We start from the raw sequence: 17,384 nt of genomic DNA on the forward strand, positions 1-17,384 counted from the left end.
ATCCATCATCCACTATACATCCATCATCCATCCATCCATCATTCATCTATCCATCATCCACTATACATCCATCATCCATCCATCCATCCATCCATCCATCCATCATCTACTATACATCCATCCATCCATCCATCCATCCATCATCCATCTATCCATCATCCACTATACATCCATCCATCATCCACTATACATCCCTCCATCCATCCAACCATCCATCACCCATCCATCTATCCATCATCCACTATACATCCATCCATCATCCATCCATCTATCCATCATCCACTATACATCATCCACTATACATCCATCCATCCATCACCCATCCATCTATCCATCATCCACTATATATCCATCCATCATCCATCCATCATCCATCTATCCATCGTCCACAATACATCAATCCAACCATCATCCACTATACATCCATCCACCCATCACCCATCCATCTATCCATCATCAACTATACATCCATCATCCATCCATCATCCATCCATCTATCCATCATCCACTATACATCATCCTTCCATCCATCATCCATCTATCCATCATCAACTATACATCCATCCATCATCCATCCATCTATCCATCATCCACTATACATCCATCATCCATCCATCCATCATTCATCTATCCATCATCCACTATACATCCATCATCCATCCATCCATCCATCCATCCATCCATCATCTACTATACATCCATCCATCCATCCATCCATCCATCATCCATCTATCCATCATCCACTATACATCCATCCATCATCCACTATACATCCCTCCATCCATCCAACCATCCATCACCCATCCATCTATCCATCATCCACTATACATCCATCCATCATCCATCCATCTATCCATCATCCACTATACATCATCCACTATACATCCATCCATCCATCACCCATCCATCTATCCATCATCCACTATATATCCATCCATCATCCATCCATCATCCATCTATCCATCGTCCACAATACATCAATCCATCCATCATCCACTATACATCCATCCACCCATCACCATCCATCTATCCATCATCAACTATACATCCATCATCCATCCATCCATCCATCATCCATCTATCCATCATCCACTATACATCCATCCATCATCCATCCATCTATCCATCATCCACTATACATCCATCATCCATCCATCCATCCATCCATCATCTACTATACATCCATCCATCCATCCATCCATCATTTACTATACATCCATCATCCATCATTCACTATACATCCATCATCCCTCATTCACTATACATCCATCCATCCATCATCCATCTATCCATCCATCCATCATCTACTATCCATCCATCCATCCATCCATCCATCCATCCATCCATCATTTACTATACATCCATCCATCCATCATTCACTATACATCCATCCATCCATCCATCACCCATCTATCCATCATCCATCCATCTATCCATCATCAACAATACATCTGTCATCATCCATCCATCTTCCACCATCCATCCATCCACCATCCATCCATTGATCCATGTTGGTGATTGGCCATAGGCCGACCCTCTATGTGTCCTGGTTGTGATCAGGTTTGTGGACTGTCCCCTTTGTGTTGCATATGGAAACACCACATCCTGGTGTCCAGTAGAACCTGTTAACACCAGATCCATGTTTCTGGCTTACGCAGCAGTTAGTCACTAAAATAATAATGTGTGTGTGTGTGTGTGAACGTTGTGATGGCGACTAACCAGCTGAGTGTGTAATGCATTATAAAGCAGCTTGTGTTTTCCATTAACCCCGAGCAGCAACGTTCAAAAACACACGGTGTGTTAAACCTCGTTCACACATCAGAGACCTCCGTTCACAGGAGCGCCACGGGGACGCACACCAGAAAAACACAACAAAACATCTCCTCCTCGTGTCCAGGCTGCGAGGTTTATAGATGATGAATCATTCTCCCTCGTTAGCCTCGTTAAAAGCTCGTTAGCTCAGCGGCTGACCCGGCTAATGTTGCCAGTGAAGCGTCAGGGAGGAAGAAGAGGAGGCGATGAAGATGAAGGCTGCAGGAGGAGGAGGAGGATGAGCTGGGCCACAGAGTCATGATGCAGTGGCGGCCTGACAGGAAGGAAGCTGCTCACCACTGAGCGCTCAGCCTCAGGCTCACACACGTGCACATGCTAAATAGACATCCACCAAATAAAATGCTGAAGCTCAGTCACCATGGCGACCGGGCCGTGTGTGTGTGTGTGTGTGTGTGTGTGTGTGTGTGTGTGTGTGTGCTGCACCTCCTCTGCATGAGCGCAGAGGAGGTGCAGCTCCAACACAAACACATTTCCATCTCTGTGTTGTTTCACCGCTGACTCATGAGCACGCCGCCGCCTGTAAACGAACCTCTTTCCCCTCTTTTTCGACGTCGCCGTTGCTGTGGTAACCGAGCCCGGCGCAGGTGCGGCGCAGCGTGGTGCCCGTGTGAACGCGCTGAAGCGACAACTTTGAGGTTAATGCTCGCTGCCATCTCAGTCTGTCACTGCAGCCTGGAAAAGAAAACAAAATAGGCCAAAAAAACGTTTTGGCACGAGAGCTGAAGTGGGACGACCGAGCTGCCGCCACAACGCTTTACTGTGCTGAGAGACACCTGTCACTCAAGGAAAACTTGCCCCAAAACTTGTACAGTTAGCGTGCTGGGATACTCCTCTGTCTTATTTCCCTTTGTCAACATTATTACTGATAGAAATGATGGTGAAAAGTTACTAAACTGAGACCACAGCTGTGATAAACTGCAAGAAATTGCCGCCGAGCAGAAGATTAAAATACCTGAGACGTGGAGTTTGTGGAGACGTGGATGATGTACTGAAAGTAATAGCAGTAAAAGTACACAAAAGTACCATTCCATACATTGAGTATGACTTTTACTATTGGTATTTTATGGTATGGTATATTTTGATGTATTTTTACACTGTGGCTTTGCTACTTTTACTTAAGTAAAATATCTGAGTACTTCTTCATCCACTATCTGAAATTATTAGATTGTTTGAGCAGCATTTTACTGTTGTAGCTGCTCGATATGCACCTGACGTTGTGACTGGAGTTGATGAGTCGCTTGTGATGAAAAGTGGTGGAGCGACATCAGCGCTCGGATTAGACGAGAAGAGTATATTAGAGAATTAGAGAATATTAAATGCTGAAATATATGAGTGGTGCTCCCACAGAAGATTTTAATTTCCTGCATTCTGGAGACATTTTCTGCACTGATTGAGGGTGGAGTTTTTTTTATTTATATGAAGGGAAACACAAAATTCAGGTGACAATTCAAAATATAAAAATATAACAGAATATAATGCAGTAATCAGCAGCTTTAGTTTATAAGTTCAGTGTGCAAGAATTGGTTCCAACCGCGCAGGAGAAGCTACGGTGGACGACTCTGTTGGCTCTTGTGCTAAATAATCCGTGTGGTCCTCCATTTGTCCAAATAAACTAGTCAACTACTTCTACAACTGCTTCTTCCTTCTTCTTCGTATGTATTCACCATAGTGAGAAAACACATTCTATAAAGCAGTTTGTCCTTTTGGGCTACCGTAGAAACATGACGGCGCAACATGGTGACGTCCATGTAAGAGCAGCCGCGGTGTCTGTAGATAGAAATGTCTCATTCTAAGGTTATAAAAACGTTCACTATGTGAGGTATTTATACACTAAAGAAAACATAGTTATGGATATTTTATTGCATTTCTGTAAGTAGATAGAAATATTACACACGGCACCTTTAAGTTACTTTTTTGGAAAATGCACATTTGTTTCTTTTTGCATTGCATGTTCTCTTATTCTGCAAAATAAACATTTCTCAAATCATTTTCAGTTGTTATTTAACATTTCTCTATCCCTATGTGGTGGAGGCGTCTTTCGATACTTTGGGAAAAACAGAACAAAGTTCCATTTGAAGGCAGGAAATGATTGATTTTAAACATATCATCATATTCCATTAGTTGGAAACAGTGCGTCAGCCCAGACATTCAGATCCAGATGTCCACAGAGTGTTGGACTGATGCCGCGAGTCAGATCTACAGATCAGATCATTTAGTCGAGGCGTGTTTCCTGCACCGGTGTGAAGCTTCTGAACCTGCAGCCTCGACCTGCTGCAGCAAAAAGGTCAGGCTGCAAAAGCTGCTACGCTTTCTCAACCTCTTCCTGAGAAACACAGTCAACATGTTTACGTCGTCTCTATCGGCGTGAGATCTTCCGACTAACCGTCATGATTTGTTCTCACCCTCAGCTGCTCACTGACACCTTTGCACCTGCACACAACACTGACAATCTATTAAAGACCAGAGTACACAAGTACTATCAGCTTGATGTACTTAAACTATCAGCAGTAAGAGTACACAAGTACTATCAGCTTGATGTACTTAAACTATCAGCTCTAAGAGTACACAGGTACTATCAGCTTGATGTACTTAAACTATCAGCAGTAAGAGTACACAAGTACTATCAGCTTGATGTACTTAAACTATCAGCTCTAAGAGTACACAGGTACTATCAGCTTGATGTACTTAAACTATCAGCAGTAAGAGTACACAAGTACTATCAGCTTGATGTACTTAAACTATCAGCAGTAAGAGTACACAAGTACTATCAGCTTGATGTACTTAAACTATCAGCTCTAAGAGTACACAAGTACTATCAGCTTCATGTACTTAAACTATCAGCAGTAAGAGTACACAGGTACTATCAGCTTCATGTACTTAAACTATCAGCAGTAAGAGTACACAAGTACTATCAGCTTCATGTACTTAAACTATCAGCTCTAAGAGTACACAGGTACTATCAGCTTCATGTACTTAAACTATCAGCAGTAAGAGTACACAAGTACTATCAGCTTCATGTACTTAAACTATCAGCTCTAAGAGTACACAGGTACTATCAGCTTCATGTACTTAAACTATCAGCTCTAAGAGTACACAAGTACTATCAGCTTCATGTACTTAAACTATCAGCTCTAAGAGTACACAGGTACTATCAGCTTCATGTACTTAAACTATCAGCTCTAAGAGTACACAGGTACTATCAGCTTCATGTACTTAAACTATCAGCTCTAAGAGTACACAGGTACTATCAGCTTCATGTACTTAAACTATCAGCTCTAAGAGTACACAAGTACTTACTTTATATGGTTAGCTAGTTTTAAGTATTTTATTTATATCTAGCTAGTTTTAAGTACTTTATTTATATTTAGCTAGTTTTAAGTATTTTATATATGGTTAGCTAGTTTTAAGTACTTTATTTATATTTAGCTAGTTTTAAGTACTTTATATATGGTTAGCTAGTTTTAACTTCAGAATATACAGTTCGCTAGTTTTTAAGTACTTAAGTACAGTCCGTTTAGTCCAGTGGTTCCCAAACAAGCGGTCAGGTCTGTCCACAGGATTAGCAGATTAATCTGCACGTCTGTGTTTTGAGTTATTGGACTTTTCTTTTGAACAGTTATTAAAATTAAACCATCTGCGACGTTTAGAAGAGAAGTGTCTCCTTGGTGGAACCTTTTTAAACAGTCTATGGGTCGAACTGATAACAACTCAATGACTCTAAAACATGACGAGGAGACACACTGATTTTAAAGAAGACGTCACACAAGACAAAAAGATTCAGAACCTGGTTTAATTTCTAAGAACGTGTTGCTGTTTTTTCCAGTAATCTGTAGTGCAATACAAGTAGCCTACAAGATTTCCCTCTGAAAAGGAAATACTCAACTAATAATTGCATGTCGGTACTTAATCATAAGTTCATTTCCACCATTGGGAAAATGAATATCTGGATTCCATCCAACTGCTGCAGCTGATCATCAACAAACCTGCAAGTTTGTTTTTCCCTTTATTGACCTCAAAACCTTCATTGCTGCAAACACCAGAGCGCAGAACAGGCTGTGGTCAGTGTTAACCATTCTGAGCGGACCGTATGGCTGAGAAAAGAGTATTCTTACTTAGTCGCCACCTGCACTGTGACAAACATCTGCTTTGATGCTGTAAGCTAGTTTGCACATTTGTTGCTGCACAGAGATGACTCCGTGATGCAGAGGAGGAGGGGGGGGGCATCTGTCTCTGTTATCTGCCTTCCTGTCCTGACTTCTCAGATCTTGTTTCACAACAGATGCTCGTGTGTGTGTGTGTGTGTGTGTGTGTGTGTGTGTGTGGTCTTGTTTTTCTATCTTTATGGCGCCAAACCAACACCAGGTCGCAGCCAACGTTCTTTTCTTGGAACCACCTGTTAATACACCTTCAGAAGCTTTATTTGTACAATTTATATATATGTATATAATATTAATTAAGGAAGACAGAGCAGTTCTACAGTGAAAGAATGAACAAATTATTTGATTTAATTTTTAATTTTATATCTGAAAATTTTTAGTGACGTAAACGTTGTTTTTAGCTTTGACGGTTTGCTGCTTACTTTGGTTCCATTTAAGGATTTTCACTGGACTCACTGGGGGAGCTATAAAACCTTTGACTGGTAGTGTAAATGTAAACCGTTACTGGTGATATTGATATTCCAATCATCATTATTAGTAGTCAGACAGGAATGTATAGTGATTTACTTTATAGACAAAGTGTGTCACAGTTACGGATGAAATGAAAGCAACATGGACGAATAAAGAAGAAATAAAATGATTCTTCCGTTATGAAACACAGACACACCTGGTGTCTAACTAAACTAACTAAGGTCTTCTCTTGTCTCTGCAGGACGGTGCGGGGGACAGCCACCGCATCCCCCCGTCCCCGGTCGTCCACGTCCGAGGGCTCTGCGACGCCGTGGTGGAGGCTGATCTGGTGGAGGGACTCGACAAGTTCGGCAACATCTGGTAACATTTTAAATTACTGACTACACGTTCCTTCACCTTTTAAATACTGACATGCTCGATACAGATGAGGCAGAAATAAAAGGGCCGCTCAGAGGAAATGGCTGCTGGGTGTATTCACCAACGGCTGGTTGTTATTTAGGTGCATACTGTGCGGTCTGCTGCGTTTCTGCTGACCTTCAGAACAACCTGGTTTAGACACACTCACCACAACAAAGCCTCTGCTGCTCTGTCTGCAGCTAATCTGGTTTTAATGCATCTCAGCACCTCTGCTGCTCTGCTTTGTCTGAAAACCGTCATCATACAAATCCTCATGATCACAGTGTCATCATGTTGAACAGATCATTGAAAGACACATTGTCTTGGAGGACGCAGAGGCAGAGTGAAGAGGATTATATAAACACTGGCTGAAATGTTTGTTTTTTTAGTTTATCATTGTCATCCATACATTTATCATTTTCTACACAACCTGGTAGGAAAAAAGTGTTTCTGAAGACTCCAGTAACAAACCCTGGGGCCTGTTTCCACATATGGTGGTGCTGGAATGACTCGTAGGTTTCAAAAGGTTTTGAATCTCTGTAAACGCTTCAGCTGGCTGCAGTGGCTGAAATGTAGGGGAGAGTGGGGTGAGTTGAGCCATTTTTTACTTGATGTGTCTTTAAAGGGATTACATGACAATAAGATCTGCAACTAAAATATGTACATATATTTTAGCATGTGATGCATCCCTGGGAATAATAGGTTTAAATTTAAAATAAACGTTCTTCAAAAAATATGGCTTTCCAAAAAGAAAGTGGACTCTTGGCTCAACTTACCCCTCATATGAGGGGTAAGTTTACATCAATGGTATTTTGTCATGCAAACTCAAACCCCAGTTCCCAACATTTAATTGCATTTAACAATGAAACATTGCAGCTATGTCTCCTAGTTGTTTCACTTCATTGTATCGCTTTCAAGTCACCCTGTTTATCATATTTCCTGCACCACCTGATGAATGGACTTCCCGTTTTGTACCTCTCCCACTGCTCTGTCCAAACCCACAATGGGAGTTGAAGCCTGTCTGTCTTCCATTCATAGAAGCGTGACGTGATGGTTTCTGCTCTAAAATGCATAATTTCAGTGATGCATAAAGGTGCGTTCACACCGAAAGCGAATCCAGCGCTTTGGGCAGCTTGATTACACACAAAATCAGTTGTACCTTCTAGTCACTTCTACAACAAAATATGTAAAAAATTCCAAAATTACCCTTTAAAACAAGATATATATATATGTGGGGGGTCATGAGATGATGAGAAAGCAGAAAAAATATATTTCTAATGCACTAAATTGTGTTTTTGTTGCCTGGTATAGCAGTTAGCTAACAGATTCCTTGTTTAATTATAAACTTGAAGCAGTTAGATTAGCCTATCTGAGAACAGAGCACTCAGCACTCTGTGGAGGGAAGCTTCATTGTATTCAGCACAGAGACCAGAAACCAACCAGTACTGATCTCTGGGATAGCTCCAAGTCCTGCTCCATGTTTTCTGTGTCTGTTAGTTTGTGGTAATTTAAATCTAATATCTGGGAAAGATCAAGTATAAACTAAAGTGATAAAGCTGATGGAGACACCACAGGACACTGACCTTTAGTGGTGCAAACTCTCAAATACATTTCCACTGGTAACCTTGACTTGTTTGAAATCATCATTTTGGTAACTTCTGATGGTAATTTGTAAATATTATGTACAGTAATTAATAAAACTCACATCAGTGCTTTCAAAACAGTAAACAAATCAACTACTTTGAAGCATTTTGCAAAACAGTTTGAGCCAACTTTGTAAAAGTCTCTTTTAAAGCTTCAGAAAACAACCACCCCCATCGTTTTTCAACACAAAATGACGCCCTTGCCTGAATGTTAAACGCAGACACCTGAGCTCCTCCCCTGTCTGCTCGCTCTGTCTACAGCTACGTGATGATGATGCCGTTTAAGCGCCAGGCTCTGGTGGAGTTTGACAGCGTGGAGAGCGCCGAGCGCTGCGTGTCGTCTGGAAGCGTCTGCATCGCCGACCAGCAGGCCTTCTTCAACTTCTCCACCAGCCAGAGGATCACCAGACCCACCAACGCAGACGACCCCACCAGCGGGAACAAGGTTCTACTGCTCTCCATCCAGAACCCGCTGTACCCCGTCACCACTGTAAGTCTCCTCTACCAGAACTTCCTTTACCTGTTTCAGATGTTAGAACCTCCTTCACTTGAACTATTTCCACTCCGCCTGCGTAAACTCTTCCTGTGTGATGTACTGGCAGTCATAGCTATGGTCTCTCTCTCTGTCTCTCTCTCTCTCTGGCAGGATGTCCTGTACACCGTCTGCAACCCCGTCGGTAGCGTCCTGCGCATCGTCATCTTCAAACGCAACGGCATCCAGGCCATGGTGGAATATCCTGACCGTGTGTGTGTGTGCACTTGTACATATGTTTGAAGTATTTCTCAGATCAGAAGAGACGTTTTAAAGTTCATTTTAGAGCTGAACTTTACCATGATGATGAGCACAGGAGGGTTAACAACACGTTCTCACTCCAGACTCAGCACATATGGATGCTTGTTCAACACCCCATGGTGTTGCTTTTTGACGCCCTGGGTAACGTTTAGCGTAGCATAACAATACATATGCAATGTCCAGTTATACTCTAAAATAAAAGTACATGTTAATGTTATCAAACAGAACGTTGTTCACATTCTAAAATGTTGTGAAACGTTACAATTTGGTTAGGTTTTAGGTGGCGTATTAGATAATCCACCACCATGGTCCTGTCTCCACTGTTATGCTGATGACACACAGCTGTATCGTAATAGCGCCAAATCCACTCAGCTCACCCCTCGGTCACGTGTTAACTGTCTGAATGAAATAAAAACCTGGATGTCATCTAACCTACTCACACTAAACAGAGCTAATGGTGGTGGCTCCCAAGCTGCTGCTCCAGAGGGTAGGTGATCTACTCCTCAAAGTGGATGGTTGCTCTATCTCCTCATCCCAAGAAGTCCGCAACCTTGGTGTCATTTCGGACTCCACCCTCTCATTCCAGTCACATGTCAAACTCATTACAAGGTCTGCCTTCTACCACTGCAAAAACATCTCCAGACTTCGACCTTCACTCTCAGATTCTGTGGCACTCATCCATGCCTTCATCACCTCCCGCCTGGACTACTGTAATGCTGTCCTCTATGGGGTACCCAGCAAGGTCCTGGACAGGCTGCAATATGTCCAGAACTCTGCTGCCCGGGTTCTCACTCACACTAGGTCGTGGCAGCACATCACCCCAATACTCACTCAGCTTCACTGGCTCCCGGTCAAATTCCGCATCACCTACAAAATCCTACTCCTCACCTATAAATCTCTCCATGCCACTGCCCCCCAGTACCTACTGGACCTTCTCCACCCCTACTCCCCCTCACGGAACCTGCGGTCCACCGACAAGGGCCTGCTCTCTGTCCCCCACACCAGACTGCGGACTTTTGGGGACAGAGCCTTCGGCGTCGCAGCCCCCACCCTCTGGAACTCCATCCCCACAGAGAAATGCTCCCTCTCTGGACACCTTCAAAAAACTCCTAAAAACCCACCTCTTCACAAAGGCATTCAACCCTGAATGACTTTTTGTAGCTCTGTCTCTGCAATTATGTGTAAAGCGTCCTTGGGTCCTGTGAAAGGCGCTATAAAAATACTATCATTTTGAAAAACATTGTTACTTACGTGACTTAACTGATGTAAGTTAAGGAACAATTTGATTTTTTGTTTCACACAGGAAACGAACACTGAACTCCTGGTTGAAAGTCCAGTTTCTGGCCACCCACCATAACCACCTCCTTACTCTTTACTGTTACCTACGCCTACCTTTAGCGTGAAAGAACAACGCTATGAGGTTTCCCCCAGTGCGTTACAAACTGACGGCAGCTGGTCTTGATGATGCGTCCACATGTGACGACTTGGGAGTGAGAACGGGTTGGCATTAAAGCTTAATGGACTTCAAGATCAAATTTAGATTAACTCCAGCTGACCTCCTTGAGGATGTTGTTGTTGGTCTTGTTTCTATCCTCTGATTGGCTGCTTTTCCAGTCATCCTGATGAGTCATCCTTAACGAGCTCGTTAACGTTTGAATCTGTGGAGGACGCCATGAAGGCCAAACTGGCTCTGAACGGAGCCGACATCTACGCCGGCTGCTGCACGCTCAAGATCGAATACGCTCGGGTAACCACACACACACACACACACACACACACACACACACACACAGGGCTCTGGACAAACACACACTCAGGTGCATGCACACATACACACCCTCACTCTCATGCCCACGCACACACACCCACCCAGAGGTGCTGTGCTCTGTCGCCCCCTGCAGCCCAACAGACTGAACGTCGTCCGCAATGACAACAGCAGCTGGGATTACACCAAACCCTTCCTCTTGCAGCGAGGTAGGACAGCACACACACACACACACACACACACACACACACACACACACACACACACACACAGGTGTTCTCAGGTGTTGCTCAGGTGGGCGGAGCTATAATGGAAATAATATGCTTTCACCATGAGCTCCATGAAGGTGCAGGCTGTTCTGCCCTCACAGGAACAATAAGTGTTAATCCCCAACACAGATGGGGGTCAAACCCCCGATTTAAATTAGATTGAGAGCAAGAGGCTCCAAGAGCTCCAAACAGGGATGGGACAGCACTTTGGGACATTATCACGTTACACTGACGACACAGCAACATGTAGCACACTTTTTATTTGTATGTTTTTTACTTTCTGGCTCTTGCCCTACAGAGTGGACGGGAGGTAATTGTCAATAATTATCTATATTTGTCAATAATCAATGCAAAATTGTCGGTCAGAACAGCATCATTAAGCAGCTGGGATTACTCTAAAGCCTTCCTCCTGCACACTTAACTGTACCATCAGTTGTATCGTCAGCTCTCTGTAGATCAGCATATGTCGTTGTCTATTATCATGTTTCTTTGTGTTTTATTATTCTTTCATTTGGTTCCTTTGTGTCTCTGTACCTTTTTTTTAAGGTCTGTTGTCCTTTGTCTTCTGTCTTCTGTTTATGCTATTTATCCCCGTTCCCTCCAGGAGGCCTAAAAAAGAATCTTTTCTTAAATAACTTGCCTGGTAAAATAAAGGTATTGCTGTGTGAAAAAACCTGCATGTTTTGAATGTGATGCACCCTCGCAGGTGGTGCAGGTCTTTTATTATTACTGGTCAAACTCCTTAAGCCCTAAAAAATATGATATTCCAGCCATGTTTTAGTCTTGCTGCATTTTGTAGAAAAAAAACCTAAACAAATTGTGATTCAGCCCCAAACTTCAACACGTAAAGTCTTGAGCTCCATCCTGCTGACATGTGACCTCTAACATTTATCTCGGTCAGTCTGTGGTAATGATGATGTTACAGATGGACTGTTGGAGTTGGTGTTTGCTGTTGCTAAGGGTGAAACACATTCGCATCCTGTTGTAGCCTGAAGCATCTGATTAAATGAGCTGCAAAACAGCGAGACTGACAGTCAGTCAGGAAGTACTAACCAGGGCTGCACGATATATTTTTTTCAGCATTGCAATGCGTATTAACTCCAAGAATTCAACTTTTTAATTGCTAGAAGTAGGCCCCGCCCCCGTTAGTGTTCAACGAAAACTTGAAAATGAGTGAGGAACAGGAGAAAACCACCGAAACAAACTCAAAGATTAAACTGCAGCCTGGAGGTGCTGCTGAAGCTGCTGAAGCTGCTGAGGCTGCTGAAGCTGCTGAAGCTGCTGAAGCTGCTGAGGCTGCTGAAGCTGCTGAGGCTGCTGAGGCTGCTGAGGCTGCTGAAGCTGCTGAGGCTGCTGAGGCTGCTGAGGCTGCTGAAGCTGCTGAAGCTGCTGAGGCTGCTGAAGCTGCTGAAGCTGCTGAAGCTGCTGAGTAGGCTGAAGCTGATGAGTCTGCTGAAAATAGATTTTCAGGCTCATCAGAGTGTGAGCGCTCACTTTCACCTCCTGCTGCTCCGGCCTCATGTGGGTCACACTCTGCTGAACTTCTGTGTTTGTGTGTTGCAGAGCGGGGAAAGGGGAGGCAGCGGCAGGCCATCCTGGGAGAGCATCCATCCAACGGCTACGGTAAATCTGCCTCCCTCGTCGAGCTGTGTCATCATCACCGACCTTTAGCGTTATTAATCAGTGTTTGTGTCTCTCCAGGCCAACACTGCCCCCTGCTGCCTCTGCCTGCTAACAGCAGGTACAGGAGGAGCAGTGAGGAGGTGCAGGACATGGTCTCCTACCCGCTGCTCCTCCCTAAGACCTCCTCCTCCTGCTACTCGTCCTCCTTTAGGGGCCACGCCGCCTCCAGCTCAGTTGCCATGGTGAGCGGCCTCCATCCCGCCAAGATGAACTGCAGCTGCATCTTCAACCTCTTCTGTCTGTACGGCAACGTGGAGAAGGTGTGTGTGCCGGGACAGGCAGGAAAAACCATCGTGTTGACATGTTGTATCAGATGAAACTGAAGCTGAAACCTGATTGGTTGCAGGTGAAGTTCATGAAGAGCGTTCCCGGCACGGCGTTGGTGGAGATGGGAGACGAGTACGCCGTGGACCGAGCCGTGACTCACCTCAACAGCATCAAGGTGTTCGGCCAAAAACTCAACGTCTGGTGAGTGCTGATAACTCAGACAACAGTTAGGACACAAGGTGGGGGCCGGGGGCCGGTGGCCGGGGGCCGGGGGTCAGGTAGCGACAAGATCAGTCAGTAACTGCTGCTGATATTCAAAGGATGAATCCGACTGAAACCTAAAGACGTTTCAGTCTGTGAGATGGTTAAAAGATAGGAAATAATTACAAAACACTGACTCACATTGTTGTTCATAAAAAACCCTGAACGGAAACACCAGAAAAACAATCAAACCAAGAGCTTCCTGTTGTCTGAGTTGTGAAAGACGTTTGTGGATAAACAGAAACAGCCACGGTGGATAAACGTGCACGAAGCAGAGCCTGAAAGTGAAGAGCACATCACCTGAGTGCGGAGCGATGACGAGGCTGTGACCTTCCTCACGTTCACACATGAAGCTAATAGAAACATCTGATGCCATCATGTTCTCCACATCCCGTCGTTTGACACTTTTAATGACGTCACCTCGCTGTGTCAGCCAATGAGCTCGTGTTCTCACAGCAGCAGCAGGTCAAATTCTCTTCTGTCGATCTTCTGGAAATGTGCATAAAGGTTAAAGCAACATCGTATAAGATGTCTAGACTAGTCCAACAGAAAGTAGTCCGGCTCTTTTTCTCTTCCTCCTCGTCTCTTCAGCGTCTGCCATGATATCCACACTGAGAATACCAAGCTAGCTTCTTCCAAAGATCTCACACTGTACGTTATATACTTGCTGCTTGTGGCTCGCTGAAGAGTCGTGTTGGTGCCGTAAAGCGTCACTCTGCTGCCGTGATGAATGTCCTGCTGGGTTTTCCAGTGTTACAGAGCGCAGTAGATGGCGCTCTGAGCCCGGAGAGGAAACGACAGAGACGCCATTCACCCTGTTATAAGTCAGTGTAGCATTAAAATGATTTTGAAGCTGTTATTTAAGATAAAACATGTAAACTTGACTGCCTCATTGTGACAAACGAAAACTGCGTCCTCAGACCATTCAGCTGACAGGACGCTGTGTCGACTGTGCTCAGTAAAACTTTATTCTTAAAGATCTTTACATTTGCCTCGTGTCAAACTCCCCCCCCCCTTCACCTCTCAGCGTGTCCAAGCAGCAGGCGGTGATTCCCAGCCAAGTATTCGAGCTGACCGACGGCAGCAGCAGCTACCAGGACTTCAGTCTGACCAGAAACAACCGCTTCAGCAGCGCGCAGAGCAGCAGGAACATCATCCAGCCGCCCGCCGCCGTCCTGCACTTCTACAACGCCCCGCCCACCCTCAGCCAACACCAGCTGCACAAGGTGAGGTCACACCTGCGAGAGGGGATTCAACAGAGGAAGATTAGCTTTGGTTGGGTTACAAGGGGTTGATGGGGCCCAGTATTTCTGCGGGACACCTTCACTGAGGAGACGTGACTTTACTGGCGTCTTGTCTTGTTGAATATTCAGATATTGTTTTCTCTGCATCACGCAGGTCTGTGAAGTGCTTCTCATCTCCAGTGGTGGACGAACTATTCAGATCCTTTATTTCAGTAAACTAATAGTACTAATACCACACTGTAAAAATAGTCTGTTACAAGTAAAAGTACTGCAGTGAAAATGCTACTTGAAGTATGTAATTATAATGCAGTAAATTGTCCCCTGTGATTCTATTATTATTAGTCCTCATCATTTATGTAAAGCAGGATGCTGTTTAGACTTTTAACTCTGGATCAATCTGCTGATTATTTTCTCCATTAATCAATTTATTGATTGTAAAAACAATGTCGTCACAGTTCGCAGAGCCCAAAGTGACGCCTTTACAATGCTTTGTTTTGTCCAGCCAACAGTCCAAACCTCCAAACATTCAATTTTTTTTGTAATAATTCAAATGAAAAGCAGCAAACGTTTTTACATGAAAAGAGACTTAACGATCAAATTAGTTTTAATTTTCTGTTTCAGCTGTACTTGGACTACTAGACTGGAGTTTAATTTATAACTAAACATCATATTTTATAAACTCTTCATGTGTTTTATGTGTAAAAACTGAAGCTGTCAGATAAATGTAGAGAAGTAAAAAGTACAACATCTCCCTCTGAGATGCAGTAGAAGTAGGAAGTGGCGTGAAAAGAAAATACTCCAGCAAAGTACAGGTACCTCATATTTGTACTTAAGTACGGTACTTGAGTAAATGTACTCAGTTACCGTCTCATCTCATAACCAGCTTCAAATCAAGTCCTCGCCGAAGATGGATGAGGTAAACTTTCCAAATTACGAAACATAACAGACCGTATTCACATTGGTTCAAGGAAACCTCTGACATGTTTCCCATAAATGTGTCTGCTGTGGCTCTACGGTTCACCCTGACTTTGCACTCACCACCTCCACCTCTCGATACTATACTGCCGGGTGGAAATAAACTGGAAAAGGAGAGAAGAGGAAGCAGAATTTCTTTAGCTCATTAAAAACAGCCTCTCTTATCTCTTTCTACTCTGCAGCTCTGTACTGAACACAACGTTCCCGCCTTCACCAAGTTCAAGGTGTTCGACGCCAAACGTGAGTTTAACTAATTACACAGCAGACCAGGAGCTTTAGAAATAAACACAACTTCTTCTTCATCATTTTCCTCCCTCTTCATCCCAGCAGCCAGCTCCAAGACTCTGTCCGGTCTGCTGGAGTTTGACAGTAAAACTGAAGCTGTGGAGACTCTGACCGTCCTCAACCACCACCAGATCAGAATACCCAGTAAGTGCTCAACAGACCAATCAGGGCGAGGCGATCAATCAAATCAACTTGCATATCTCTAAGTGAATATGTAGAACTACAAGGAACCAAGAGTTCTTTCAGATATGGAGGATAATCGAAATAGGCACATTTGAAAGGAACCAGTGGAAGTCTCTTCTTGAAAACAGGAATGAACGTACCTGCACTCTCCACTAGATGTCAGGCGTTCACCTGATGTTTGTTAAATACATTCATCATGTTTATGACTGCAGACTGACAGTGTGTTCTCTGACCTGCAGACAGCTCCACCCCCTTCACCCTGAAACTCTGCTTCTCCACCTCCTCCCATCTGTGAGCCGGAAACAAGATGGCCTCCAAGGGCCCCTCCGGTCCTGCAGGAAGAATCAGAGAGGAAGTTCTAAAAAGAGAGAAGGAGGGACAGAAGATTTGAGTGTGTGAAGGGATGACGTTTGTGTGTTTGCTGTTTGTCCGACTCACAGCGGAGCAGGGAGCGATGGAGTCATGGACTGAACGAAGAGGACTGAGCCTTTTTCCTGAACGACGTCAGCAGCCTGAGAGGAAACCTTCCGACTCCATCCTCCACAAAACACCCTGAAGATAAAGATATGTAACTCTGTAAAGGATCGGGATGTTGAACAAAACTCAGGGAGGATTCAGTAAAAAGTGTAAACCAATCAGAAATCAGCCATTAAAAGAGAGAGACTGTTACCACAAGATATTTGAACAATCAACATGTTTTTATTTTTATTAATATGGGATTTCCTTTTTTGAATTTAAAGTAAGTTAGTGTGACTTCATTTAACTTGCAGATACATCAGTTTATGTTGTGACGATGTAATTAGCTTAGTTAGATTGACTCATCTGAACCTCCGTTTTCTTGTAATCGCAAAGACATTCGTTCAGTTCAGCGTGTCTTCCAAATGTTTTAAATGTTTGTGTCTCCTCTGTAACTGAACTTGTTTCTGAATTACTTTTTTTTTTAGAATAGTTTGATTCTTGGTTGATGAGCTGACTGATACCATCGTAGTTCGTAGTGAACTCTGCAGTTTTCATTCTAGATGTGTGAACAGACTTCAAAGCACAAGATTATTCATGGTCAGTGTTCAACCCGCGTTTACACGAGAAATCCACTTTGAGGATAAAACCCTTTTTAGTTTTAGTTGTTTGTGACTTTTTAAGTAACAACGCTTTTTGTTCA

General features: G+C 43.7%; 1 protein-coding gene across 3 annotated transcripts in view; it reads left to right on the top strand.

Moving 5' to 3' along the window:
- Window positions 1–17,136, top strand: part of LOC123970376 (heterogeneous nuclear ribonucleoprotein L-like) — a 24,227-nt gene extending 7,091 nt beyond the window's left edge. The window contains exons 1-13 of one of the 3 annotated variants that reach the window (XM_046048398.1): window positions 6,417–6,472; window positions 6,703–6,821; window positions 8,762–8,990; window positions 9,147–9,232; window positions 10,944–11,040; window positions 11,195–11,267; window positions 12,891–12,950; window positions 13,029–13,270; window positions 13,357–13,478; window positions 14,566–14,764; window positions 15,940–15,997; window positions 16,085–16,186; window positions 16,465–17,136. In XM_046048398.1, the coding sequence (XP_045904354.1) occupies window positions 8,769–8,990; window positions 9,147–9,232; window positions 10,944–11,040; window positions 11,195–11,267; window positions 12,891–12,950; window positions 13,029–13,270; window positions 13,357–13,478; window positions 14,566–14,764; window positions 15,940–15,997; window positions 16,085–16,186; window positions 16,465–16,520 (1,317 nt within the window). In that variant the 5' untranslated portion in view covers window positions 6,417–6,472; window positions 6,703–6,821; window positions 8,762–8,768 and the 3' untranslated portion in view covers window positions 16,521–17,136. Of the gene's footprint in view, window positions 1–6,416; window positions 6,473–6,702; window positions 6,822–8,761; window positions 8,991–9,146; window positions 9,233–10,943; window positions 11,041–11,194; window positions 11,268–12,890; window positions 12,951–13,028; window positions 13,271–13,356; window positions 13,479–14,565; window positions 14,765–15,939; window positions 15,998–16,084; window positions 16,187–16,464 lie in introns of those variants that run through there. The other 2 variants (XM_046048396.1, XM_046048397.1) reach the window with 2 other exon arrangements.
- The last annotated feature ends 248 nt before the right edge of the window (window positions 17,137–17,384 follow it).

This window comes from Micropterus dolomieu, linkage group LG04, assembly GCF_021292245.1.
Source record: "Micropterus dolomieu isolate WLL.071019.BEF.003 ecotype Adirondacks linkage group LG04, ASM2129224v1, whole genome shotgun sequence".
NCBI lineage: Eukaryota > Metazoa > Chordata > Actinopteri > Centrarchiformes > Centrarchidae > Micropterus > Micropterus dolomieu.